The following is a 22,416-nucleotide window of genomic DNA, read 5'->3' on the forward strand; positions in this document are numbered from 1 at the left end:
GAGCTCACATGGGTTGAACTGACAGCAAAGAACGTAGTATATGATTGCTAGAGGTACAGTAGGCGTTCACAGTATACACAAGTTGGTGGCGGGCTGTTTAGGCCGCAAACATGAGCTCACATGGGTTGAACTGACAGCAAAGGGAGCCTGGCTGAACCGCTGATGTGAGCAGACGTGGGGACAAATAGCTCCGCCGAGTATCCTGCTATTTTATCCGGTAACGAACCCTCAGCTCCTAACTACTTACCTTGCCCGGTGCCGGTGATGTCCCTGATCCTCCGCATTGCTCCGGTGAGTCGCTCCGATCTTCACGGCCATGCAGAAGAAGCAGAAGGAGGGTAAGGCGGCTGCGGCCGGTCAGGCCAAAGATGGCGCCTCCACGCCACGAGTCTCCAATAAGGACACATACCTCGAGGCTGCACAGAGGCTTTTCACTAAACCAGCCTCACGGGATCGTCCCTCCTCCGCTGGGCCCGCTCCGAGCTCATCGCCGGGCTCCCCCACGGATGCAGACGATAAGGTCCCCCTGGGGGACATATCTGGGCAACTCCAGGACTGGGATCCCTCAGGCTCAGACCAGGCCAGGCTACAATCCTCCCCTGCTCCGGACCCTGAGCCCACGCTGCGGGATGTGATGGCAGCTGTAAACTCCTGCAATTTTTCTATCACAGCCCTTACTGCAGAGTTGAAGGGTGTCAAGGCTGAAATATCCTTTGTAAGACAAGATATGCAGAAGCTGAGGGAAAGGACTGCTGCTGTGGAAGGCCTAGAGGATGAGATGACACCCTTGCAGAGGGAGGTTAGACACACTGCATCTCTCTCTGCCCAGCAAGCTGCTAGATTGGATGACCTGGAGAACAGGATGAGAAAGAGTAATATCAGAGCCATTGGGATCCCTGAACGCACTGAGGGCAAAAACCCGGGTTGCCTTTATTGAACAATGGCTCATTTCCACCTTTGGCCAGGACGCTTTTACCCCCATGTTCTCTGTAGAACGGGCACACAGAGTACCTATGAGGCCTCTCCCTCCTGGTGCCCCTCCCCGCACCTTCATTTTCAAGCTTCTCCACTACAAGGATAGAGATACCATTCTGTCTAGAGCCAGGGGCATGCAGGGGAAACTGGTCTTGGACAACGCTAAAATCTCTCTGTTTCCAGACTACTCCACGGAGGTGCAAAAACAAAGAGCAAAACTTGGCGATGTCAAGAGGAGACTCAGGGATCTTAACATTCAGTATGCCTTGTTGTACCCCTCGAAGCTCAGGATTGTCGCGAGAGATGAGGTGCTATTCTTTGATAAGCCCGTGGGGGCGGCTCAGTGGCTGGATGCAAATGGCAGGGCGCTGAGAGGCGCCCCTTCTCCCAGGCCTGGGGCCCCGTGAAGACTGGTCTTCCCTCCTCCACAATGCAAGTTACTCCCCTCCCTACTGATGTCAAGGGGGGCTACTGTTGTTGACGCTGGGTGGTTCCCTTGTACCCCTGCAAAGGCGGATGCTGCCCCGCCATGACCACTGCTTTGTGCTCGGACCTGCTCATGGTTCATGAGGAGATTACAATACCAACTGTGATCCCTCTCTGGTTTCCCCCGTTTGGTCCAAGTTGGACGGACTTCTGTGACTCTCACCTTTACTACTCCCCGCTCCCCGAACTTTCCATTTATGCTCCCCAAGTCTTTGTCCTGGGATGTCTCTTCACTACCTTTCACTTTTCCAGAGAACTGTTCGTCTACCCTGCAACTACCAGCCGTTTGTCCTTCATCATGTCAACGCTCTGGCTGCTGTGTACTCTTTCCCTCTGTGTCCGTACAGGGACTGTGCTGCCCAGCTGGGCCCTATCCGAACCCAGGCTGCTGAGTGAACAACCTGCTATCTTTCTGCAACACCCGCTGTGGTGTGGATCCCTGGTTGTTATGCTTGTTTTGAGAATATGCACTTCTTTTTCCAATGGCTGATACGATTTGTGTTCTATCATAGAATGTTAGGGGTCTGAATAATCCCACCAAACGCACTGCAGTTCTTCGGAACATTAAGAGATTACAGGCTGATATTGTGTGTCTGCAGGAGACCCATGTGGCCCCTGCCGACAGATACAATTTGGCTCCTGGTATGTTTAGCCATCAATATCATTCGGTTTACTCTAATTACTCTAGGGGAGTCTGTGTTCTGATCCGGAGGGTGTGCAATTCTCATGTTCACATTCTGTAATAGACCCGGAAGGACGATATATTGTTATGCTGTGTCGGGTGGTGGGTCTGACCTTTGTATTGGCTGCGGTCTATGTCCCGCCCCCCTACTCAGTCGGGGGATTTAGATTAGTGCTGGACCAGGTGGTTAAGTTTCCGGATGTGCCCTCCCTCATTTTGGGAGACTTTAATACAGTTATGGATACTGCTTTAGATAGATTTGCTCCGCATTCTGTTGCTCCACCGCCTGTCGGGGGCCCTACACCTTTCGCCCGTCTGGTGGGGGAGCTCGGTCTGAAGGACGTTTGGCGGATGGCCAATCCGGGGGTGAGGCGGTTCTCCTGCTTCACGGCCGCTCACGCTGGCCTGTCCCGGATTGACATGGGCCTGGGAAACAGTCGTCTTTTGCCTTTGGTGTCCTCGGCGGGCTACAAGCCGTGGTTGGTCTCCGACCATTCTCCGCTCTGGGTCCGACTGGCCCTCCCTGTTAGACGGGGTAGGCCTTTGTGGAAATTAAATGCATTTTGGCTGACGCTCTTTCCTAGCCCTGATCCTATTCTGACCCTACTACTAGCCTTTTTTAGAGATAACCAAAATTCTGCCGCTATTGGGGTTGTGTGGGATGCCGCCAAGGCGTTCATGAGAGGGCACTTTATTGAGATTGTCAATGGGGTAAAGACGAGAACTAAGGCTTGGGAGGATGCTCTCCTCGCTGAGGCGGCGAGATCTGAAGCTGCATATGTTGCTGACCCATCAGAGAGTACGTGGGGTGCGTGGCTGGCTGCCCAGGCCCTCTCGGGTACGGTGTCCATGCAACGTGCTGAAAACAAGCGATTCTTCTTGCAGCAGAGGTACTTTGAGGAAAGTGAAACAACGGGCCATTTGTTGGCTACCCTAGTGCGAGCTCAACAGCCTACTACTTTTATCCCAACGCTAACTGACTCTCGGGGGCGCCAGTGGCATACCAAAGCTGACATTGGAAGGGTTCTGTGTGATTTTTTCCGTGACCTTTATTCCTCCAAGGTAGCGGCAAGCACGCGGGACATAGAGAACTAACAGCAAAGAACGTAGTATATGATTGCTAGAGGTACAGTAGGCGTTCACAGTATACACAAGATGGTGGCGGGCTGTTTAGGCCGCAAAAATGAGCTCACATGGGTTGAATTGACAGCAAAGAACGTAGTATATGATTGCTAGAGGTACAGTAGGCGTTCACAGTATACACAAGTTGGTGGCGGGCTGTTTAGGCCGCAAACATGAGCTCACATGGGTTGAACTGACAGCAAAGAACGTAGTATATGATTGCTAGAGGAACAGTAGGCGTTCAAAGTATACACAAGTTGGTGGCGGGCTGTTTAGGCCGCAAACATGATCTCCCATGGGTTGAACTGAGAGCAAAGAACGTAGTACACTATATGATTGCTAGAAGTACAGTAGGCGTTTACAGTATACACAAGTAGGTGGCGGCCTCTATAGGCTGCAAAAATGAGCTCACATGGGTTGAACTGACAGCAAAGAACGTAGTATATGATTGTTAGAGGTACAGTAGGCATTCACAGTATACACAAGTTGGTGGCGGGCTGTTTAGGCTGCAAAAATGAGCTCACATGGGTTGAACTGACAGCAAAGAACGTAGTATATGATTGCTATAGGTACAGTAGGCGTTCACAGTATACTCAAGTTGGTGGCGGGCTGTTTAGGCTGCAAACATGAGCTCACATGGGTTGAACTGACAGCAAAGAACGTAGTATATGATTGCTTGAGGTACAGTAGGCATTCGCAGTATACACAAGTTGGTGGCGGGCTGTTTAGGCTGCAAACATGAGCTCACATGGGTTGAACTGACAGCAAAGAACGTAGTATATGATTGCTAGAGGAACAGTAGGCGTTCAAAGTATACACCAGTAGGTGGCGGCCTCTATAGGCCGCAAAAATGAGCTCACAGGGGTTGAACTGACAGCAAAGATTTTAGTATATGATGGCTAGAGGTACAGTAGGCGTTCACAGTATACACAAGTTGATGGCGGGCTGTTTAGGCCGCAAACATGAGCTCACATGGGTTGAACTGACAGTAAAGAACGTAGTATATGATGGTTAGAGGTACAGTAGGTGTTCACAGTACACGGAACAGTAAGTGTCGGCCTGTATAGGCTGCAAAAATTAGCCATTCAATGGACATGAAATGCCTTTTATGCCGCTGTATTTAGCGAAGCCAAGGACCAGGAATTTTTGTGGGTGGATGGCGGTCTTTCGGATATTTGTGGCCTGGCATGAGGAATTTCGATGAAACCTGGTCTACTGGTCACATGTGTTGAATTCCTCTGAGATCCATGCCTCATTCATTTTTAGAAATGTGAGGTAGTACTAGTCTACACTGTCATGAGCTAGGCGAGTGCGCTTATCGGTCACGATACCCCCTGCTGCGCTGAACGTCCTTTCGGACAGGACACTGGACGGGGGCAAGCCAACAGTTCCATTGCAAATTGTTCAAGCTCTGGCCAGAGGTCAAGTCTGCCCACCCAGTAGTCCAGGGGTTCATTACTCCTCAGAGCATCCACATCGGCCATTAACCCCATGTGGTCGGAAACCTGTCGGACACCTTTTTTTACGCTCCAACATTTGAGCCACAGAAGCCTGCCTTTTTCCAGAAAAACGTGACGACGGCATCATGGAAGGTGGAGTTTTGGACAACTGTAAGGAGACAGGAGAAGGAGAAGGGGGAGGAGAAGGAGAAGAGGCTGGACGGTGAGAGCATGGAGTGTGGCTTTGTGGGTTCTGACAGTTTTGCTCCCACTGGGCTTGGTGATGGGATTTCAGGTGCCTTCTTAAAGTGGTTGTCCCTAGGTGAGTGTTGGGCTTACCGCGACTTATGCGTTGACTGCAAAGGCTGCAGATGGCAACACTGGTGTCAGCAACGGACACATTAATAAAAGCCCACACTGCGGAGCCATGTGTCGGCTTCCTGGGAGTGCCAGATGTGACTGTACATGGTTGATGGCTCGCTCCTGATACATTTGCAGTCTGCTTTCTACCTCTTCTGCAAAGCAAGTTCTGCCTGCCTCTCCTCCCTATCTACCGGTCCGTCAGTCCGCCATTTCTACAAATAATTGGCCAGTAACTGTTGTCACTGTGTGTAGCAGAGTTAACACAGCAAAAGAGGCCAAATGTTTGCAGGACTAAAATACAATCCTAGAAAAGTATACTGTTAAATAACACCCCACTTCAATATGTGGCATGGGGGGGGGGGGGGCACAGGTTTATTACACCAGTTCTACAACTAATTGGCCAGTAACTGTTGTCACTGTGTGAGAGGCCAAATTTTTGCAGGACTAAAATACACTCTTAGAAATGTATACTGTTAAATAACACCCCACTTTAATATGTGGCATTGGGGGGGGGGGGGGGAGCATTGGTGTAGCACACCAGTTCGAAAAATTGGCCAGTGAGTTAGGCGCTGTGTGTACCAGACTTCACTCAGCAAAATAAGCAATATTGTTGCATGACACAAATAAACTTGAAAAAGTTTACTCAGATAACACCCCACTTCAATATGTGGCATTGGGGGGGGGGGGGCAATTGGTCTATCACACCAGTTATAATACATTATAATTGCTTTTGTCACTGTGTGTAGTGTTGCTGCAGAAACGCTCAGTCTCACCACCACACCTGTCACAATGCTGCACAGTGCACAATAATAGTACTAATCCACTATAATATGCTTTCTCCAAAGTATATTATACTGTGGATTACCCCCCTCCACCACCCCCCGCCCCCTTTTTAGTGCACTGCACAGCAATACCAAAAAATGTACAGCCCTTTACATGACTTTTGTGGACATTAACAGAGCAATTTCTGTGTGACTGCAGCCAATCTCTAACTGCCCCTACAGCAACCACAGGATACCTGCCCCTATAGTAAAGAGACTGTAATAGACCCTAAAACGACATTGGAGCACTTTAAATGACTTTTGTGGACATTGACAAAGCGATTTCTGTGTGACTGCAGCCGATCTCTAACTGCCCCTACAGCAACCACAGGATACCTGCCCCTATAGTAAAGAGACTGTAATAGACCCTAAAACGACATTTGAGCATTTTAAATGACTTTTGTGGACATTGACAAAGCGATTTCTGTGTGACTGCAGCCAATTTCTAACTGCCCCTAGAGCAACCACAGGATACCTGCCCCTATAGTAAAGAGACTGTAATAGACCCTAAAACGACATTGGAGCACTTTAAATGACTTTTGTGGACATTGACAAAGTGATTTCTGTGTGACTGCAGCCAATCTCTAACTGCCCCTACAGCAACCACAGGATACCTGCCCCTATAGTAAAGAGACTGTAATAGACCCTAAAACGACATTGGAGCATTTTAAATGACTTTTGTGGACATTGACAAAGCGATTTCTGTGTGACTGCAGCCGATCTCTAACTGCCCCTACAGCAACCACAGGATACCTGCCCCTATAGTAAAGAGACTGTAATAGACCCTAAAACGACATTGGAGTATTTTAAATGACTTTGGTGGACATTGACAAAGCGATTTTTGTGTGACTGCAGCCGATCTCTAACTGCCCCTACAGCAACCACAGGATACCTCTCCCTAAGCTCAAAAGATACTAGACCTATACCGAAGTACCAGCCCTGGAAAGGACTTTTGTGGACATTGACAGAGCGATTTGTGACTGCAGCCGATCTCTAACTGCCCCTAAAGCAACCACTGGATACCTGTCCCTAACCTCAAAAGAGACTGTAGAAGGCCTATACCGAAATACCAGCCCTGAAAAGGACTTTTGTGGATCTTCACAGCACTATATGTGTCTCGCAAACTCCCTACTGAGCACAGCAGACCTCTCCCTACACTGGCAGAAAGCGGAATGTGAAATGGCCGCCAGATCGGGTCTATTTATAGGGTGGGGGGACTGTCCATGTGCTGGAATGTTTCAATTGGCTGTCCCGTTCCACCTGACGGCTGTGTCACGGGTCAAAGTTCTCCCCAATGTAAACAAATATTGCTGCCGCGAACGACGCCATGTGTCCGAAAATTTGGCGGGTAGCGAACAAGCAAAATTTGCCGCGAACCGCAAGGCCATCTCTATTCCTGACCAGTATACAACTCCTCGGATTGAAGATGTGTAGTAAGGCCTTTCTGGAGCCAAGTGGTTCAGTGTGCTGGGATTCGAAGGTCGAGTATTATCAAATACCCATGCATCCAGATGATCGAGAGAAGACAGCTTTTATCAGCACGTTGGGATTCCTCGAATTTGATCGTATGCCCCAGGGGCTGTTGGTGCTCCGGCCACTTTCCAGAGGTTGATTGAGAATACAGTGGGTGATATGAACTTGATTGAGGTCCTTATGTATCTGGATGATATCATCGTGTTCGGCAAGACGCTGGAGGAACGTGAAGCCCGACTTGAGAAAGTTTTTCAGAGGCCGCATGTAGAAGAATTAAAGTTGTCTTTGGAGAAGTGCCAGTTCTATCAGACGTCAGTCACCTACTTGGGGCATGTGGTCTCAGCAGACAGAGTGACCACTGATCCTCAGAAGTTGGAGGCTGTCAATACTTGGCCTAGACCCAGGACAGTGCCTGAGTTGCGTTCCTTTCTTGGGTTCTGTTCTTATTATCGTAGGTTTGTGAAGAACTTTTCACAGATAGCAAAACCCTTGAATAAATTGCTACAAAAGGAGGTCAAGTCAAGTCTAAAGGAGCAAAGTTCCATGGGGCCCAGAAGACAGCGTGAACCTATTCAAGATCAGTGGACCTCGAAGTGTGAACAAGCTTTTAAACATTTGAAAGGAAGTCTCACACAAGCACCAGTTCTGGCCTATGCTGACCCTTCTAAGCCATATGAATTGCATGTAGATGTTAGTCAGGATGGTCTTGGTGGTGTGTTATATCAGGAAATTGCTGGGAAGCTTTGTCCTGTCGCTTATGTGAGCTGTAGTGTTACACCTTCTGAGAATTATCCAATACATAAACTGGAGTTCCTGGTCCCTAATTGGGCAGTAGTCTATAAGCTGTGAGATTACCTATACGGAGCTTCCTTTGTGGTGAAGACGGATAATAACCCCTTGACATATCTGTTGTCCACTGCTAAGTTGGATGCTACTGGACATCAGTGGTTGGCCTTCCTGTCTGAGTTTCAATTTAGTCTGAAGTACCGGCCAGGAAAAGGAAATTTGGATGCAGATGCTTTATCCAGAAGACCTTATGTTCCTGAAGGGGGTACCAGAGAGTGGATACATTTAACTCCTATGGGGGTTCAAGCAGTGTGCCAGGGAGTGGAGTACCGTCATAGGGAAGCCACGGGAGCTGAAGCTGTGGGGGTCACTCCGGCTAGGGTGCCACACTACTACAGTGATTTGACTCAAGTACGGAGTCAGGAACTTCCCCATCTGACAAAAGAAGATGTGAGGAGGGACCAGCGGGAAGACCCTCTATATGCCTTGGTCAAGAAGGCATTGGTTGCAGGAGACTCCAAAATATTGTTGAACAGTCCGGTTGGAGGTGCCAAGGTGGTCCACAAGGATTCGGACCGTTTGAAGTTGGAGGATGGAATTGTGTGTCGGATGTGTCCCATTGAAAAGCATGAAGGAGTTCAACAGTTATTTTTTACCAGAAAAGCATAGAGTAACTGTATTGACAGCCCTCCACGATGATCATGAACATCTAGTGCCAGATAGAACCTTTAAATTGGTCAGGAATCGATTTTACTGGCCTTTCATGAGAACGGAAATGAAAAGCTATTACCATTCATGCATCCGATGTATTCAGAGAAAAACGCTGCCTAGCAGAGCTGCCCCAATGGGTCGTTTAAGAAGTCAAGGACCAATGGAGTTAGTATACATTGATTTCCTGTGTCTTAAACCTGATCTGGGTGGGCGTAGCAATGTTCTGGTTGTGACAGACCATTTTACTAGATAAGCTCAAGCTTTCCCGACCTGAGATCAGCAAGCTAGTACAGTTGCCAAGACTCTGGTGGAGACGTTTTTCATTCCCTACGGCTTACCTCAGCGTATCCATTCGGATCAAGGCCGGGACTTTGAGAGCAAGTTAATTCGACGACTTTGTAAATTGATGAGTATACAGAAATCCAGAATTACTCCATATCATCCTCAGGGAGATCCACAGCCAGAATGATTAAATCGTACTCTATTGAACATGTTGGGGACTTTACCTCTGGAAAAGAAACAACATTGGGGTGATCGCATTGCAGTCGTAGTCCATGCCTACAATAGTACTGTGAATGACTCTACTGGATATTCCCCATATCGACTGATTGGGAGAGAGGCTTTATTTCCTGTGGACTTGGCCTTTAGGACATCTCCAGATCATACTTCTCAGGCTTCCTATTGTGGCTGTGGAAAGACTAAGGAAGAACTTGAAGTTAGCATATGAGAACGCTTTGGAAGCATCTGCCACAAGGGAGCAACGTAACAAGAATAATTTTGATCTTAAGATGAGAGTTTAGAACCTGCAGCCTGGAGGTCGAGTGTTGCTATGGAATTTGAGAGTGCCAGGAAAACATAAGTTGGCTGACCGGTGACACTCTCAACCTTACATCATTTGCAAAAGGCTACTTGAATTACCAGTGTATCAGATTTGTCCTGAGGGCAAGACTGGTCCATTAACCACTTTACCACCGGAGGATTTTGCTGTCTTCTGTCCAGGCCACTTTTTGCGATTCGGCTCTGTGCGACTTTAACTGACAATTGCGCGGTCGTGCGACGCCGTACCCAAACAAAATTTACGTCCTTTTTTTCCCACAAACAGAGCTTTCTTTTGGTGGTATTTGATCACCTGTGCGATTTTTACTTTTTGCGCTATAAACAAAAAAAGAGCGTTTATTTTGAAAAAATAACAATATTTTTAACATTTTTTTATATGAAATTCCCCCCCAAAAAAATGTAAAAACCAATTTTTTTTAAAATTTTTGGCCAATTTGTTTTCTGCTACCTATGTTTGGTAAAAAAAATCACAATAAGCGTATTTTGATTGGTTTGCGCAAAAGTTATTGCGTTTACTAACAAAGGGAAAGATTTCTGTCATTTTTGGTGTTTTTTTTTTTTAACGCGTAATGGCGTCGATCTGCGATTTTTTTTGCGGGACTGCGACATTGCGGCGGACAGATCGGACCCTTGACTGACATTTTTGACACTTTTGGGGGTACCAGTGACATTACTGCAGTAATCAGTGCTATATATATGCACTGTTACTGTAAAAATGACACTGGCAGGGAAGGGGTTAATTTTATTGGAGAGGGAGGGGTTAATGTATGCCTGGTGCTTACTGACGTGTGGGGGGGGGGAGGGGACTGAGTGAGTCATGGACAGATTGGATGTCCAGCTATGCTGAACAGTCCGATCTGTCACTCCCTGTCACTATGGAGATCCGCCCGCTTGTGTTTACACAGGCGGGCGGATCTCCACACTAGATCCCCGACGATCGGGGGAAGAGCGGCGGCGATCGCCGCTGCTCCTCCCCTGGCCCGACTCCCGCTGTGACTGAAAACAGCGGGAGCGAGCCTCCGGCGGCGCGCAAGCGCCGCCCAGAAGGGGGAGTGTCTGACGACATAGTACTACGTCGTCAGACGATAACGAGCCACTCTGCCGCAGTGATATTACTGTGGGCGGTGGTAAAGTCTTTAAAGACTTGGCATTAAAGGGGAGAGGTCTTCAAAAATATAAGTAATAACAATAGGAACCTACATATTGAAAAATTAATTATTTTTTTAAAAATAAATTTAAACAAATCAGATACACAGTAAACTACCAAGAGTAGCATCCAGATAAGAAACATTTAAACTAAACCAGTAAAACCATTATATACGGACCATGAAAATTCCATCGTCCACTGACGAACATTCATATATTGCCCATATCAGACAAATAACCCTTACATGATCTTGAATCTCTGCGGCAGCATAAACCAGGTTCCATGTATCAGATGGTTCGCCTATCAGGCAACACAGCTGACAGGAGGTATTAAAAAACCCAAGGGCAGAGAGCCCATGACCACAAACAAGACAGACAAAAAAAAAGGAAGAGGTTGAAGAAAGAAAGGAGGGAAGGAGAAGAAAAGGAGGGAGACTCATGGTGTAACCAAAAAATTGCAACATAACAAAATATCACAGATCATGACTACTCGTTTAAAAGCTCAGCGTATTTCTTAGATTGGGTGAATGCAAGCCAGCATGCCCAAATCTTATGAGCCTGAGGGGCATGACCCCTGAAATCGTAGGTCATGTCCTCCAGGCGATACGTATGGTCAACAGAACACAGCCAAAGAGCTATAGGTGGAGCCACTGGATTCTTCCAATATAAAGGAATGAGAGCCTTAGCCACATTGAGGAGGTGAGGTGTAATTGACCTTCTATACCTATGGGGTGGAACCGTCATACCATAAAATAGAACAGACCACGGGTCAGCAGCAACAGGGGAACCCTGGATAGTTTCTATGAGTGATAGCACCGAGGACCAATAAGTACATATGATCGGACACGACCACCATATATGAGCATGGGTGGCAGTTTGTCCACAACCCCTCCAACACAGAGGGGAAGAGGAAGGAAACATTCGATGCAATCTCACTGGTGAAAAATGCCATCTCATAAGAAGTTTGTAGTTCATCTCCGCTGTTTTAGCAGAGATTGCAGTAGAGTGGCAAAGGGTAAGTATAGAATTAGTCACGGAATCCGTTAGTGGCAGTTGCAAGTCAGTTTCCCAGCGTTGCAAAGAGGGCAACTGTTGGATAGGCTCCATGGCAATGAGCGCTTTATACATTTGGGACAAAGCACCTTTTTGAGGACGATCAGATACCAGGAGTTTTTCTACTGGGTTTAGTGAGCTCAGCGTACGTAGAGGTTGTGGAAGGCTTTTGACGACCTGCCTCATTTGGTTATATTGCCAAAGGTCTCGAAAAGACAATGCAGAGTAACGAGGAAAGGTGGATACATTGAGTATTCCCTGAGAGGAGGAGACATGGTGTAGCAAAGTATTTATAGAATACGGCAGCCAATGTTGAAAAGAAAGATCATGCAGACCCGGGATGAAATAATTATGGCCTAGGAGAGGCATCAAGGGTGAATTGTAGTGTAGCTTGAAAGGTTTATGCCATGTGTCCCAGGTATGGAAAACAGAGGTGGATAAGGGAGACGTTCCAGATGCGTAAGTTCTACACTTAGGAGGAATCCAAAGTTGACGATACAAAGAAGTCTCAGCAAGATCACATTCTAACTGCACCCACAACTTAGTACCCAGGTTATGTTTCCAGTCCAAAACCCGGGTCATAATAGATGCTTGTAGATATTTCTCAAAATCTGGCACCGCCAGTCCCCCGTGCAGCTTGGCACGCATCAAAATATTTCCAGCTATTCGGGGGGCTGATCGGCACCAGATATAAGACATCACTAGGGAGGATAGCAATTTCACTAAATTTTTTGGAACATTAAAAGGTAACATTTGAAACAAATAGAGCACCCTGGGTAGCACGTTCATCTTGACCACGTTCACTCTCCCAGTCCAAGAGGTCGCCAAATGATTCCACTTACTCAGGTCGGCCCTAACTTCATTAAGGAGAGGAACGTAATTTGCCACCGAGGTATCACAGATGTTTGCAGTAAGGTGGAAGCCTAAATATTTAAGGGAGCAAGATTGTCACGCAAATGGAAAAGATGGTCGGAGTCTGTCAACCACAGAATGGGGAACAGAAACGTTCAAAATCTCTGATTTGGATAAATTTATCTTAAAATTAGAAAGGGCGCCATATCTATGGAGTTCTGATAGGAGATTGGGGAGAGAGATAAGGGTCTGCTGAACATAAAATAAGTTATCATCGGCATACACCGCATATTTATGTTCAGAAGGTCCTATAATAATACCATGAGCAGAGGGATTCGCTCGAATATGAGCCAGGAAGGGTTCTAAAGAAACAACGAAAAGAATGGGAGACAGAGGGCATCCCTGTCGTGTGCCATTAAATAACGTAAAGGGGGAACTAAGGATACAATTCACACGAATCTGTGCAGTGGGGAAACGGTAAAGGGCCCCTATCATCTGAAGGAGTCTGGGACCCACGCCCATAGCCTGGAGAGTGGACATAAGAAACTCCCAGTCCACCCTATCAAACGCCTTCTCGGCATCTGTGGAAAGCAGTAGGGTGGGCTGGGAGGTCCCTCCAAAATGGGACAGCAGAGAAAGCGTACGGGAGACATTATATCTGGCCTCTCGGCCAGAAACAAAGCCCGTTTGGGTTTTGTCAATAAGATCTGATAAAAATGGGAGCAGTCTAGCCACAAGTGCTTTAGCATAGACCTTTACGTCTATATTTAAGAGGGAGATGGGGTGGTAACTGTGAGGAAAAGGTGTATCTTGAAATGCCATTTTGTAGTGTTCAGCTTAGCATAAGTCATCACAGTATATATTAGAAGGTTAGAGTATCCCTTTATATCTCTTGGATGTATCTTTGCTTAGTGTTTCAGATTATAAATCACACTTGCACTTTTTACGCCGGATATCTAGTCTGCGGTTAGAGATTAGAATCAGAGACAGGATGTTCTGCAAGTTAAAGACATGCAAGCTATAAGAGATGTTTTATACATATATTGATAGAACATTGCCAATATATCAGCATCGGCTATAATGCATAACATATATTTACATTAATATAGCTTGAATAAGTTTCTTAGCAATAATTAATAATTGACACAGTGAATAGGAATTTACTAAACATATTATTAAGTATGAGAGATGGTTTTGCAAAAGCTGAGATGGTTTTTGCTGAAGTTACGTAACCGTAAAATGTTCAGACAGTACTGAAAGTAGGAACGGGGAATTTTATTGTGGTAACAGGTGGTATAAACTGATGACACAATAATATGTTATTTTTTTTATGATCTTTGAACTATATTTGACTTTTTATGTAACCGGGTAGATTAAGAAAACACGTTAATTGATTGGGTAATTTTTGTGGGAGGTCCTGGGAGGTATAAGATAATTTTGTGGTTTAAGGCTATATATTCTTGACGATGTTTGAAAATAAATGCAGTCATTAGAACCAAGCTATTGTGTATGGTTTTCATTGATTGTCCGGCTAGCTGAAGATTCATCCACAGGACAAACCTAGGGTGCACCCAAACTCGGGATCCTTACAGAATGGTACCAGTAGAAGTGGGGTGCTGACTATTCGGGTAAGTGATATTTCTTCCATTTTTTTATGCTGGTTGAGATGTTACTTTCCTGGATACAGTAGAACCCGGTACTATTATTAGTGTTGGCAGGTTATTGGTAGGTTAGTGTTGGCAAGCTAGTTTAGTTTTTGCATGGCTGTGACAGGCACAGATTAGTACACTGTGTTCTGCAGGTTTCCAGGAGGGGCGTACTCCTGGACAACACGCAGCGTGGCTGGCAGGGGACGGTGTCTTATAGTAACACGCGTCATACGTTGGTAGGAATTTTCAAACGGAGAATTAGTCTCCTTTGAGCGTTGGCAGGAATTTTCAAATGGAGAATTAGTCTCCTTTGAGCGTTGGCAGGATATTTTCCAAATGAAGAGCTAGTCTAGTTTGGTGTTGGTAGGACTTATTGAGTTTAAGGATCACTCAAGGAATTTATATAAAGTACAAGGAAGTACAGGAAGTACAAGGAAAAAAGTTATATATAAAGGTGAAATAAGATATATATATAAAGGTGAAATAAGATATATATAAAGGAAAAAGGAATATACGCACAGTAAGTGAAACTAATATATCGAAAAGTATATGTTTGTTTTTAACTTACTTGGATTGTCTGTGGATTGAATCAATTGTGAAACATAACTGTACAGTCACATTTGGTTTGTATTCGTTGAAAGGTACAAATAGTGGTATTTGTGAATACTTCTTATCAAACTCATAGATTGTGGTGCCCACATTGTTAAAGAAATTCTAAACGTATTGTAAGGGTATTTTAAAGTATTTATGTATTAAGTATTTATTGTGCTTGCTCAAGCTTATCACTAACATAACGCTAATTATACAACTGCTGCTATTTATAATCCGCATTGTGCTATTGTTTGAAAGAATATATAGAGCTTGTTTTATATTTAATTTAAAAAGTTATGGGTAACGATTTGGGAAAGGATCCGGATGGTGAGCCGGAGACCAGACCCACACCGTTACTCTTTGTATCAGGCACCTGTGGGATAACAGTTACTGATCCATTTTGGGCGAACATATATGAGCACGGTCCGCAATTGGAAATTACGCGGCTCAGCGCTATAGGTCCTCGCAATGAAGGGGACTGGGCGGAGGTTAAAAAATGGTGGGGCTTCACCCAAAATATAATTATCTCCCCCGGGTGCCTGGGATGAAATGTATGTGATGCAATGTTGTAAGAAATGGGGAAAGGCATTAAAGGAATAATAAATAGTTAACTATGGCTTTTAAGAGTAGGTCCTCATTACCCACAGCAATTGCTTGTAAGTAGAAGTCAAGTGAAACTGTCCTGGAGTTTTGGACAAGGTTTAGAAATGTATGGACTTATGAGGCCGGTTTAAGTGTCACCCAGGAGTGGCACAGCCTCATGATTCAGACATTTATCAGTAATTTTAAAGTCCCAGTACATGCTAAGGTTTCATACTGGGCTGATAAAGACATGGATGGTTTTCAAAAAGCCATAATAGGAAAAAATGCAGCTGGCTGTTTTTGGTCTGCTGAAAGGAAAACAGCCTGTCAGCGCGCATTTTCAAGGGTGTTATCAAAGAAGCAGAAGAAAGGGGAATTCAGAGGCAAAGTAGAAAATATTCAAACTAGGTCCCCCCACAATTGAACAACCTCACAACAGCCTTACAACAACATCACAACAGTGAGTGTATTTACAGTGACATCGGGATCCAGGGATATGGGCCATAAGTCCCCTGGATGTAGGATTGATTCCATGTTAGGTATACATTAGATAGATTCTTGGCCGAAGGTACATTTAAAATAGTATTACCTCACAAGATAACACTACGCCCCTGTTTTTTTTTTGTTGTTCTGAATATTCATTTTCCAAACTGGACATACATAATTGTTTGAAGCTGCAATGTTGACCTTGAAGTTGACACATTCCTAGGGAGGGGGTCACTTCTGCAAATGAACGGTCTCAGCATTCCCACACATATACAATTATTTTTATAGAAGTTTTTTGGAGTTTTGCAATTTATACATTGTGTATATAGCATAGCAACCTCTGTGAACAGTAATAATAGTGAATAAAAACACTATTTTATTAGGCAAAACATAAATTGCCGTTGTCGGCAGGATATTTTGAAGTTATTTTTTATAGAATTAGAGATAATGAAAAATTACATTTCTGCAAATGATCCCCTATGTGAAGGGGAGCCTTCCTGCAAAATTTTGAAAATTGGCTACTTGCCAAGGAAGAGTTCAAATGTCATATCTTTATTCCGGTTTATAGTTATGGAATTTATTTTTGGACAGAAAGAGTTACCGCAATTAGTGTGACCATTGGACCCTGTTGGCACAAAGCCAAAAGTTTCAAATCATATTAACTTTTTATCTGATTATAGTTTTTAAATTATATTTTATGGGTATCCTCTATTGAAAGAGGGGAACCTCTGGCCAGATTTTTGTTAGAATGGCACGAAGCAAAAAATAAAAATAAATAAATAAATACGTTTTGGGAAAATTGGCACTAAGCCAAAAAGTTTTTTAGTTCTTTATCTGATCATAGCATGCAAGTGGTATCTGATGTGCCATCTCTACTGACAGCCATACCATCTGATGCTACCCACTTTACAGTGATTGGTTTAAGAAACGTTTTTTTTTAGCGTCCTATTGGACGAGGAGACACAGCCATCTTTGTTTCTTGTTTTTCAGTCCAGGTAACTGACCTGGTGTAGAGCAGTTCGCTTGTCCGCTCTATAAGTTCCCCAGACCATGCAAGAGGGGATGGGCACCTGCTCATGGGTCAGTCCCGCTACAATATGTATATGACATATGTAGTCACTCTGTGGAGGCCAGTCAGAGCGAGTGAGCTTATTGAAGAAATGTACATGTATGTGGACACAAAGTGTCACAGGAATTATGACAGTGGTGTCAGGAGAGTGTTGTTTACCTTGGTTTTGTTCTCACAGAGGGTGATAGTAGAGTCAGTCACATAAGAGCTAAAGCTCTAGTGGGTCTTGCCAGCCCACAGTGGGTCTTGCCCGCCCACAGGATCATTGATTGTTATGGATCCGGACTGCTCCTATCTATAATAACATTTTGAGACACAGGTCCAGAAATGTCACAAGAAATGTTGAATGTGTTTATGTATCTGAAAAATGCTGTAGTTATAGCGCCTGCACTGGGCCTCCCAAATCATGGAAAAATGTTTTGTGTTTATGCAAGGGACAATTGTAAGACCATGACAGGTGTACTTGCCCAGGAGTATGGGGGTGGAATTTGCCCTAAAGTTTTTGTCCAAAGATGGTTGCAGTCCAGGTCTAAAGGCATGCCTGAAGTGACTCAGAACATAGCATATAGCATCTTGTGAGATGGTAATAGGGATGGCTACATCATTTGCCCTAGGTAGGCCCCAGTTTTCGATGGGCTACTGGTATTAAAGGGTGTGTTTCACCACAACAGGATCCCCACAGCTAGCGCCGCCCCACTGTCTATTGCCTAGTATCGTGGAATAGGAGTAGGGGGTGGGAAAGAACATATGAAGTATTACTGAAGTTTTTTTTTCTGCATTTACAGGCCTAAATTAGTGAAAGCATATTTTTCCAGGTGCATCAACTGTATTAGGAACAATACAACCAAACACATAAGGCCAAACATGAACATCTACAAAATGTTTTCACACATAAGCCCAACACAGGGTAGAAACAAGAGTTAATAGTGGACATGTTCAGCAGATGAGTAGAAGCTTTTAGGACCACAAAAGGGAGATGCCCACACAGTGGCACACATTCTCAATCGGGAGATTATTCCTGGATGAGGATGCCTGCTTTGAATTAGTTCTACTAATGGGCCAGCTTTCATATCAAAGAGGATACCAGGAACTAGTTGAAATCCTGAAAATAGATTGTCATCCACAGAGTTCAGGTATAGTGGAAAAGATGAATAGGACAAGTAAAGAGAAGTAGAGAAAATAAAAAAAAGGTAATTGAAACTTTGAATCAAGTGGAACGAAAAGGTTGCTCGCACCTTTCTCTTTTTCTTCACAGATTCCCTGCCATCCCTTGAAGGAGAGAGATGAAGTAGTGATCAAGCTGCCGCCACATCACAGGACCAAGGCTGGATTTCGTTTTTGAACCAAAAGACAAAGGTAGTCGCAGTGACCAGAATCGCTGTCCTTGTGGAAAACCAACAAGCCCGGATCCATGCCAATCGAGTAAAAGGTCAAGGTGGAAGCAAGACACAGATAAAGGAGGTGAAACAGGTGTTGAAATCCTCGAAGAGTGAGTGAAGCAGGTGTTATAGTCTCTGAAAAGTTGCAAAATGACTGTACTCATAACAAAGAGCTTTGGCAAGCTGTGGATTTTGTTGGGGGACACAAGTATTTTCAGTGTTCATCCCAACCTGGATCATAACTAACTGTATATATCAACTAGCAGATCTGGGGCCCCTTGGAGGAATTTGTGGGACCCCTAATGCCACCAGCCCAGACATAGTATCAGAGACACCTCAGAAAAGGAATAAAAGAGCCCTGTCCCATAGTACACCCTCCCAGATAGCCATCACACACACAAATGGCACAAGGACACAATTTTAGTAGAATTTCCCTAACACACAAGTAGCTACTTTTATATTGCCTTATGATAGGAGATTAGGCCCAGGAACTGTATTTATATGTGTCACGGACAAATATTGATTGAGGAGACAATTGTGACTATTGGGGATCAGTGGGTTGGAACACGGGAGACGATTGGGAGTGCAAATCTACTTAAAGGGAACACTGTAATTACAGGGAAACAAAAGAGAGAGGCTCCCGTAGGAAGTTTTGACCCATATATATATATATATATATATATATATAGATGCCATCGGGGTTCCAAGAGAGGTCCCTAATGAGTTCAAGGAAAGAGATCAGGTTAAAGCCAGTTATGAGTCCTTTATCTCTCCCCTTGTCACCATAAATAAAAATGTAGATTGGATAAATTGTATCTATTATAATCAGCAGAGATTTGTTAACTATATAAAGAATTCCCTAAAGAGCATAGCAGAACAACTAGAAGCCACTTCCCAGATGACATTCCAGAACAGAATGGCTCTGGATATGACCCACGCAGGAAAAGGTGGTACCTGTGTATATATTGATAAAGTAGATAGATGCTGTACTTACATTCCTGATAATACTGGCCCCAAAGGGAAGGTCACTCTGGCCATTCTGTGGAACTAAAGAAGAATTCTGGCATTGACAACCCTTGGGATCAGTATTTTGGATGGTCTAATAGTTGAAAACAAACCCTAGTGTGGCTAGGAATTATCATTGTTATTATATTTGTTATAATAGGTGTTGTAATACTTTGTGTAGTCCCGAAAGCACACTGACTAACGCAACACGCAACCTCCCACGCGCTAGTAGACATAAGAGGTCCACTTCTATTTTTGAAAGACCCAATTTTGGAAATGCAAAGGTTGCTTGCTGTACAAGAGCTGGAAATAGGTTGAAAAAGACAATGATGAATAAGGTCATAGGATGGAAAGAGCAGAAACTAGGAGGGCCATGTAAAATAGCAGCCATATCATTGATCATTAGGGCCTTGCCCCAGAATATCTCCGTGTGTCTGACACCCAACCCAACTGATACAGCTACCAGAAGGAAAATACAGGAACTTAAACAATTAATTCCTCAGTCTAATAAGAAAGATATTCTACCCAAACCAAACTTTAGGGAGACAGAACAAGTAGCAAGACATTTGAATTTAGCAATACAGAAGTACATAGATCCCTTACCATCAATTCTAGGGAATGTACATCCTCAAGGTTTCCAAGATATGAATAGAATTCCCCATCATTTTCTGCTGATGCATGAATATGGTATACAACAATCACAGGGAAAGGGAGATTGTTGGGTTTGTTCTCATATGCATTCAGGAGAAAATATATTCCCAATGATAGCAAAACCATTATCTATAACACAGTTAATGAATGAGACATATGTGTTCACTGGACAGGCAAGACCAGACAATAGGCCATTTTTAATACAGGGATACACACAACCGCCAAAATTTTGTTTTCTGAATGGGCACCCACTGAATAATGAAACAAACATTTATGCCAATGAAGAATTTTGTTATGACACAGATGTCAATTTTACACTTCTAGACATAGAGAAATACAAAACATTTAACTTAAGAGACATTACAGGCTTAAACACTGATAGCACTGTTGACATGAATACAAAAATGAGAAACTTGTCAATGTACAATATCTCTTCATGCCCTAGATCAAAACCAACCTATAACAAGTCAGAGGTATATAAATGGTTAAATTTGGTGAATGAAACATTGGTACTTGACAATAAGGTCAAATTAATACATATCGCTGAGTGGTTATGTCTAATTGGAATGCGAACAGATCTGACTACTCAGGAGATGATATCTGCCCCAATGTTACCAGAGGGCTGGGTAGTTTGCTGCGGGCTATGGTGTCACACCACTATCCCTTTTCCCAAGGGAGAAGAATCAGCCGGGTGGTGCACCATAGTTAGATTGTTCCCTTACATGAGTACTGAGTCAGGAAGACGTGTGAGTATGGTGCCAGCCTCAGGGGTACTCACATTTCACGATCAGGGACGATATAAGAGGGCACTGACTAGTTCATGGGAGAAATTCTACATGAGCATCCTACCAGGGGGTACAGCACTGGCACTTATTAAGCTTGATGCATTTGCCGATATTATGGAAAAATTAATCAACACAACAACAAAGGATATAGGATTAATCAATGAAGAAATGAGGAAAATTAGGATGGAGCAGGAGGTAATTAGACAGCGACAGGAAAGACTAATGATGGCAGTAACAGGTCTGTGTGATCAAACACAAAACAAACAGATATGTTGCATATATTTTCACAACTTCACCAAACAGACTAAGGATGTTCAAGTACCAGATTATTATGACATTATTAATGGCCACCAACTAGAGAGAGACTTCAGGGAGAACTGCATAATCTTCCCAATGCCTGGAATCCATTTGATTCCAGGCATTGGGAAAAGAGGGGATTGTGAGGAAAAGGTGTATCTTGAAATGCCATTTTGTAGTGTTCAGCTTAGCATAAGTCATCACAGTATATATTAGAAGGTTAGAGTATCCCTTTATATCTCTTGGATGTATCTTTGCTTAGTGTTTCAGATTATAAATCACACTTGCACTTTTTACGCCGGATATCTAGTCTGCGGTTAGAGATTAGAATCAGAGACAGGATGTTCTGCAAGTTAAAGACATGCAAGCTATAAGAGATGTTTTATACATATATTGATAGAACATTGCCAATATATCAGCATCGGCTATAATGCATAACATATATTTACATTAATATAGCTTGAATAAGTTTCTTAGCAATAATTAATAATTGACACAGTGAATAGGAATTTACTAAACATATTATTAAGTATGAGAGATGGTTTTGCAAAAGCTGAGATGGTTTTTGCTGAAGTTACGTAACCGTAAAATGTTCAGACAGTACTGAAAGTAGGAACGGGGAATTTTATTGTGGTAACAGGTGGTATGAACTGATGACACAATAATATGTTATTTTTTTTATGATCTTTGAACTATATTTGACTTTTTATGTAACCGGGTAGATTAAGAAAACACGTTAATTGATTGGGTAATTTTTGTGGGAGGTCCTGGGAGGTATAAGATAATTTTGTGGTTTAAGGCTATATATTCTTGACGATGTTTGAAAATAAATGCAGTCATTAGAACCAAGCTATTGTGTATGGTTTTCATTGATTGTCCGGCTAGCTGAAGATTCATCCACAGGACAAACCTAGGGTGCACCCAAACTCGGGATCCTTACAGTAACTGCTACAGAGACTGGAACTTTGCCCTCCTTGGGAAGTACGGTAACATGAGCATGCAACGTCTCTGGGCGAAGGATGCCCCCATCAGGGAGAAGATTGACGTACGAGGCCAGAGTGTCAACATATGTTTTATAATAAAAGACAGAGAACCCATCAGGGCTGGGGGCCTCGCCCGTAGGCATGGAAGACAATGCATTTTTAAGTTCTAAAACAGTGATATCTTGGTCTAAAG

At 44.0% G+C, this 22,416-nt stretch overlaps 1 protein-coding gene across 1 annotated transcript; it reads left to right on the forward strand.

Moving 5' to 3' along the window:
- Window positions 1-20,550: 20,550 nt before the first annotated feature.
- LOC309565533 (uncharacterized protein) lies at window positions 20,551-21,456 on the forward strand (the record flags this gene model as incomplete). The annotated part of the gene is made up of 1 exon (XM_082270492.1): window positions 20,551-21,456. One exon carries the CDS (start codon window positions 20,551-20,553, stop codon window positions 21,454-21,456), a length of 906 nt encoding a protein of 301 aa, XP_082126618.1.
- Between the last annotated feature and the right edge of the window lie 960 nt (window positions 21,457-22,416).

The sequence above is a fragment of the Pelophylax lessonae genome, assembly GCF_965119305.1.
Source record: "Pelophylax lessonae genome assembly, chromosome: 10".
In the NCBI taxonomy this organism is placed as follows: Eukaryota; Metazoa; Chordata; class Amphibia; order Anura; family Ranidae; genus Pelophylax; species Pelophylax lessonae.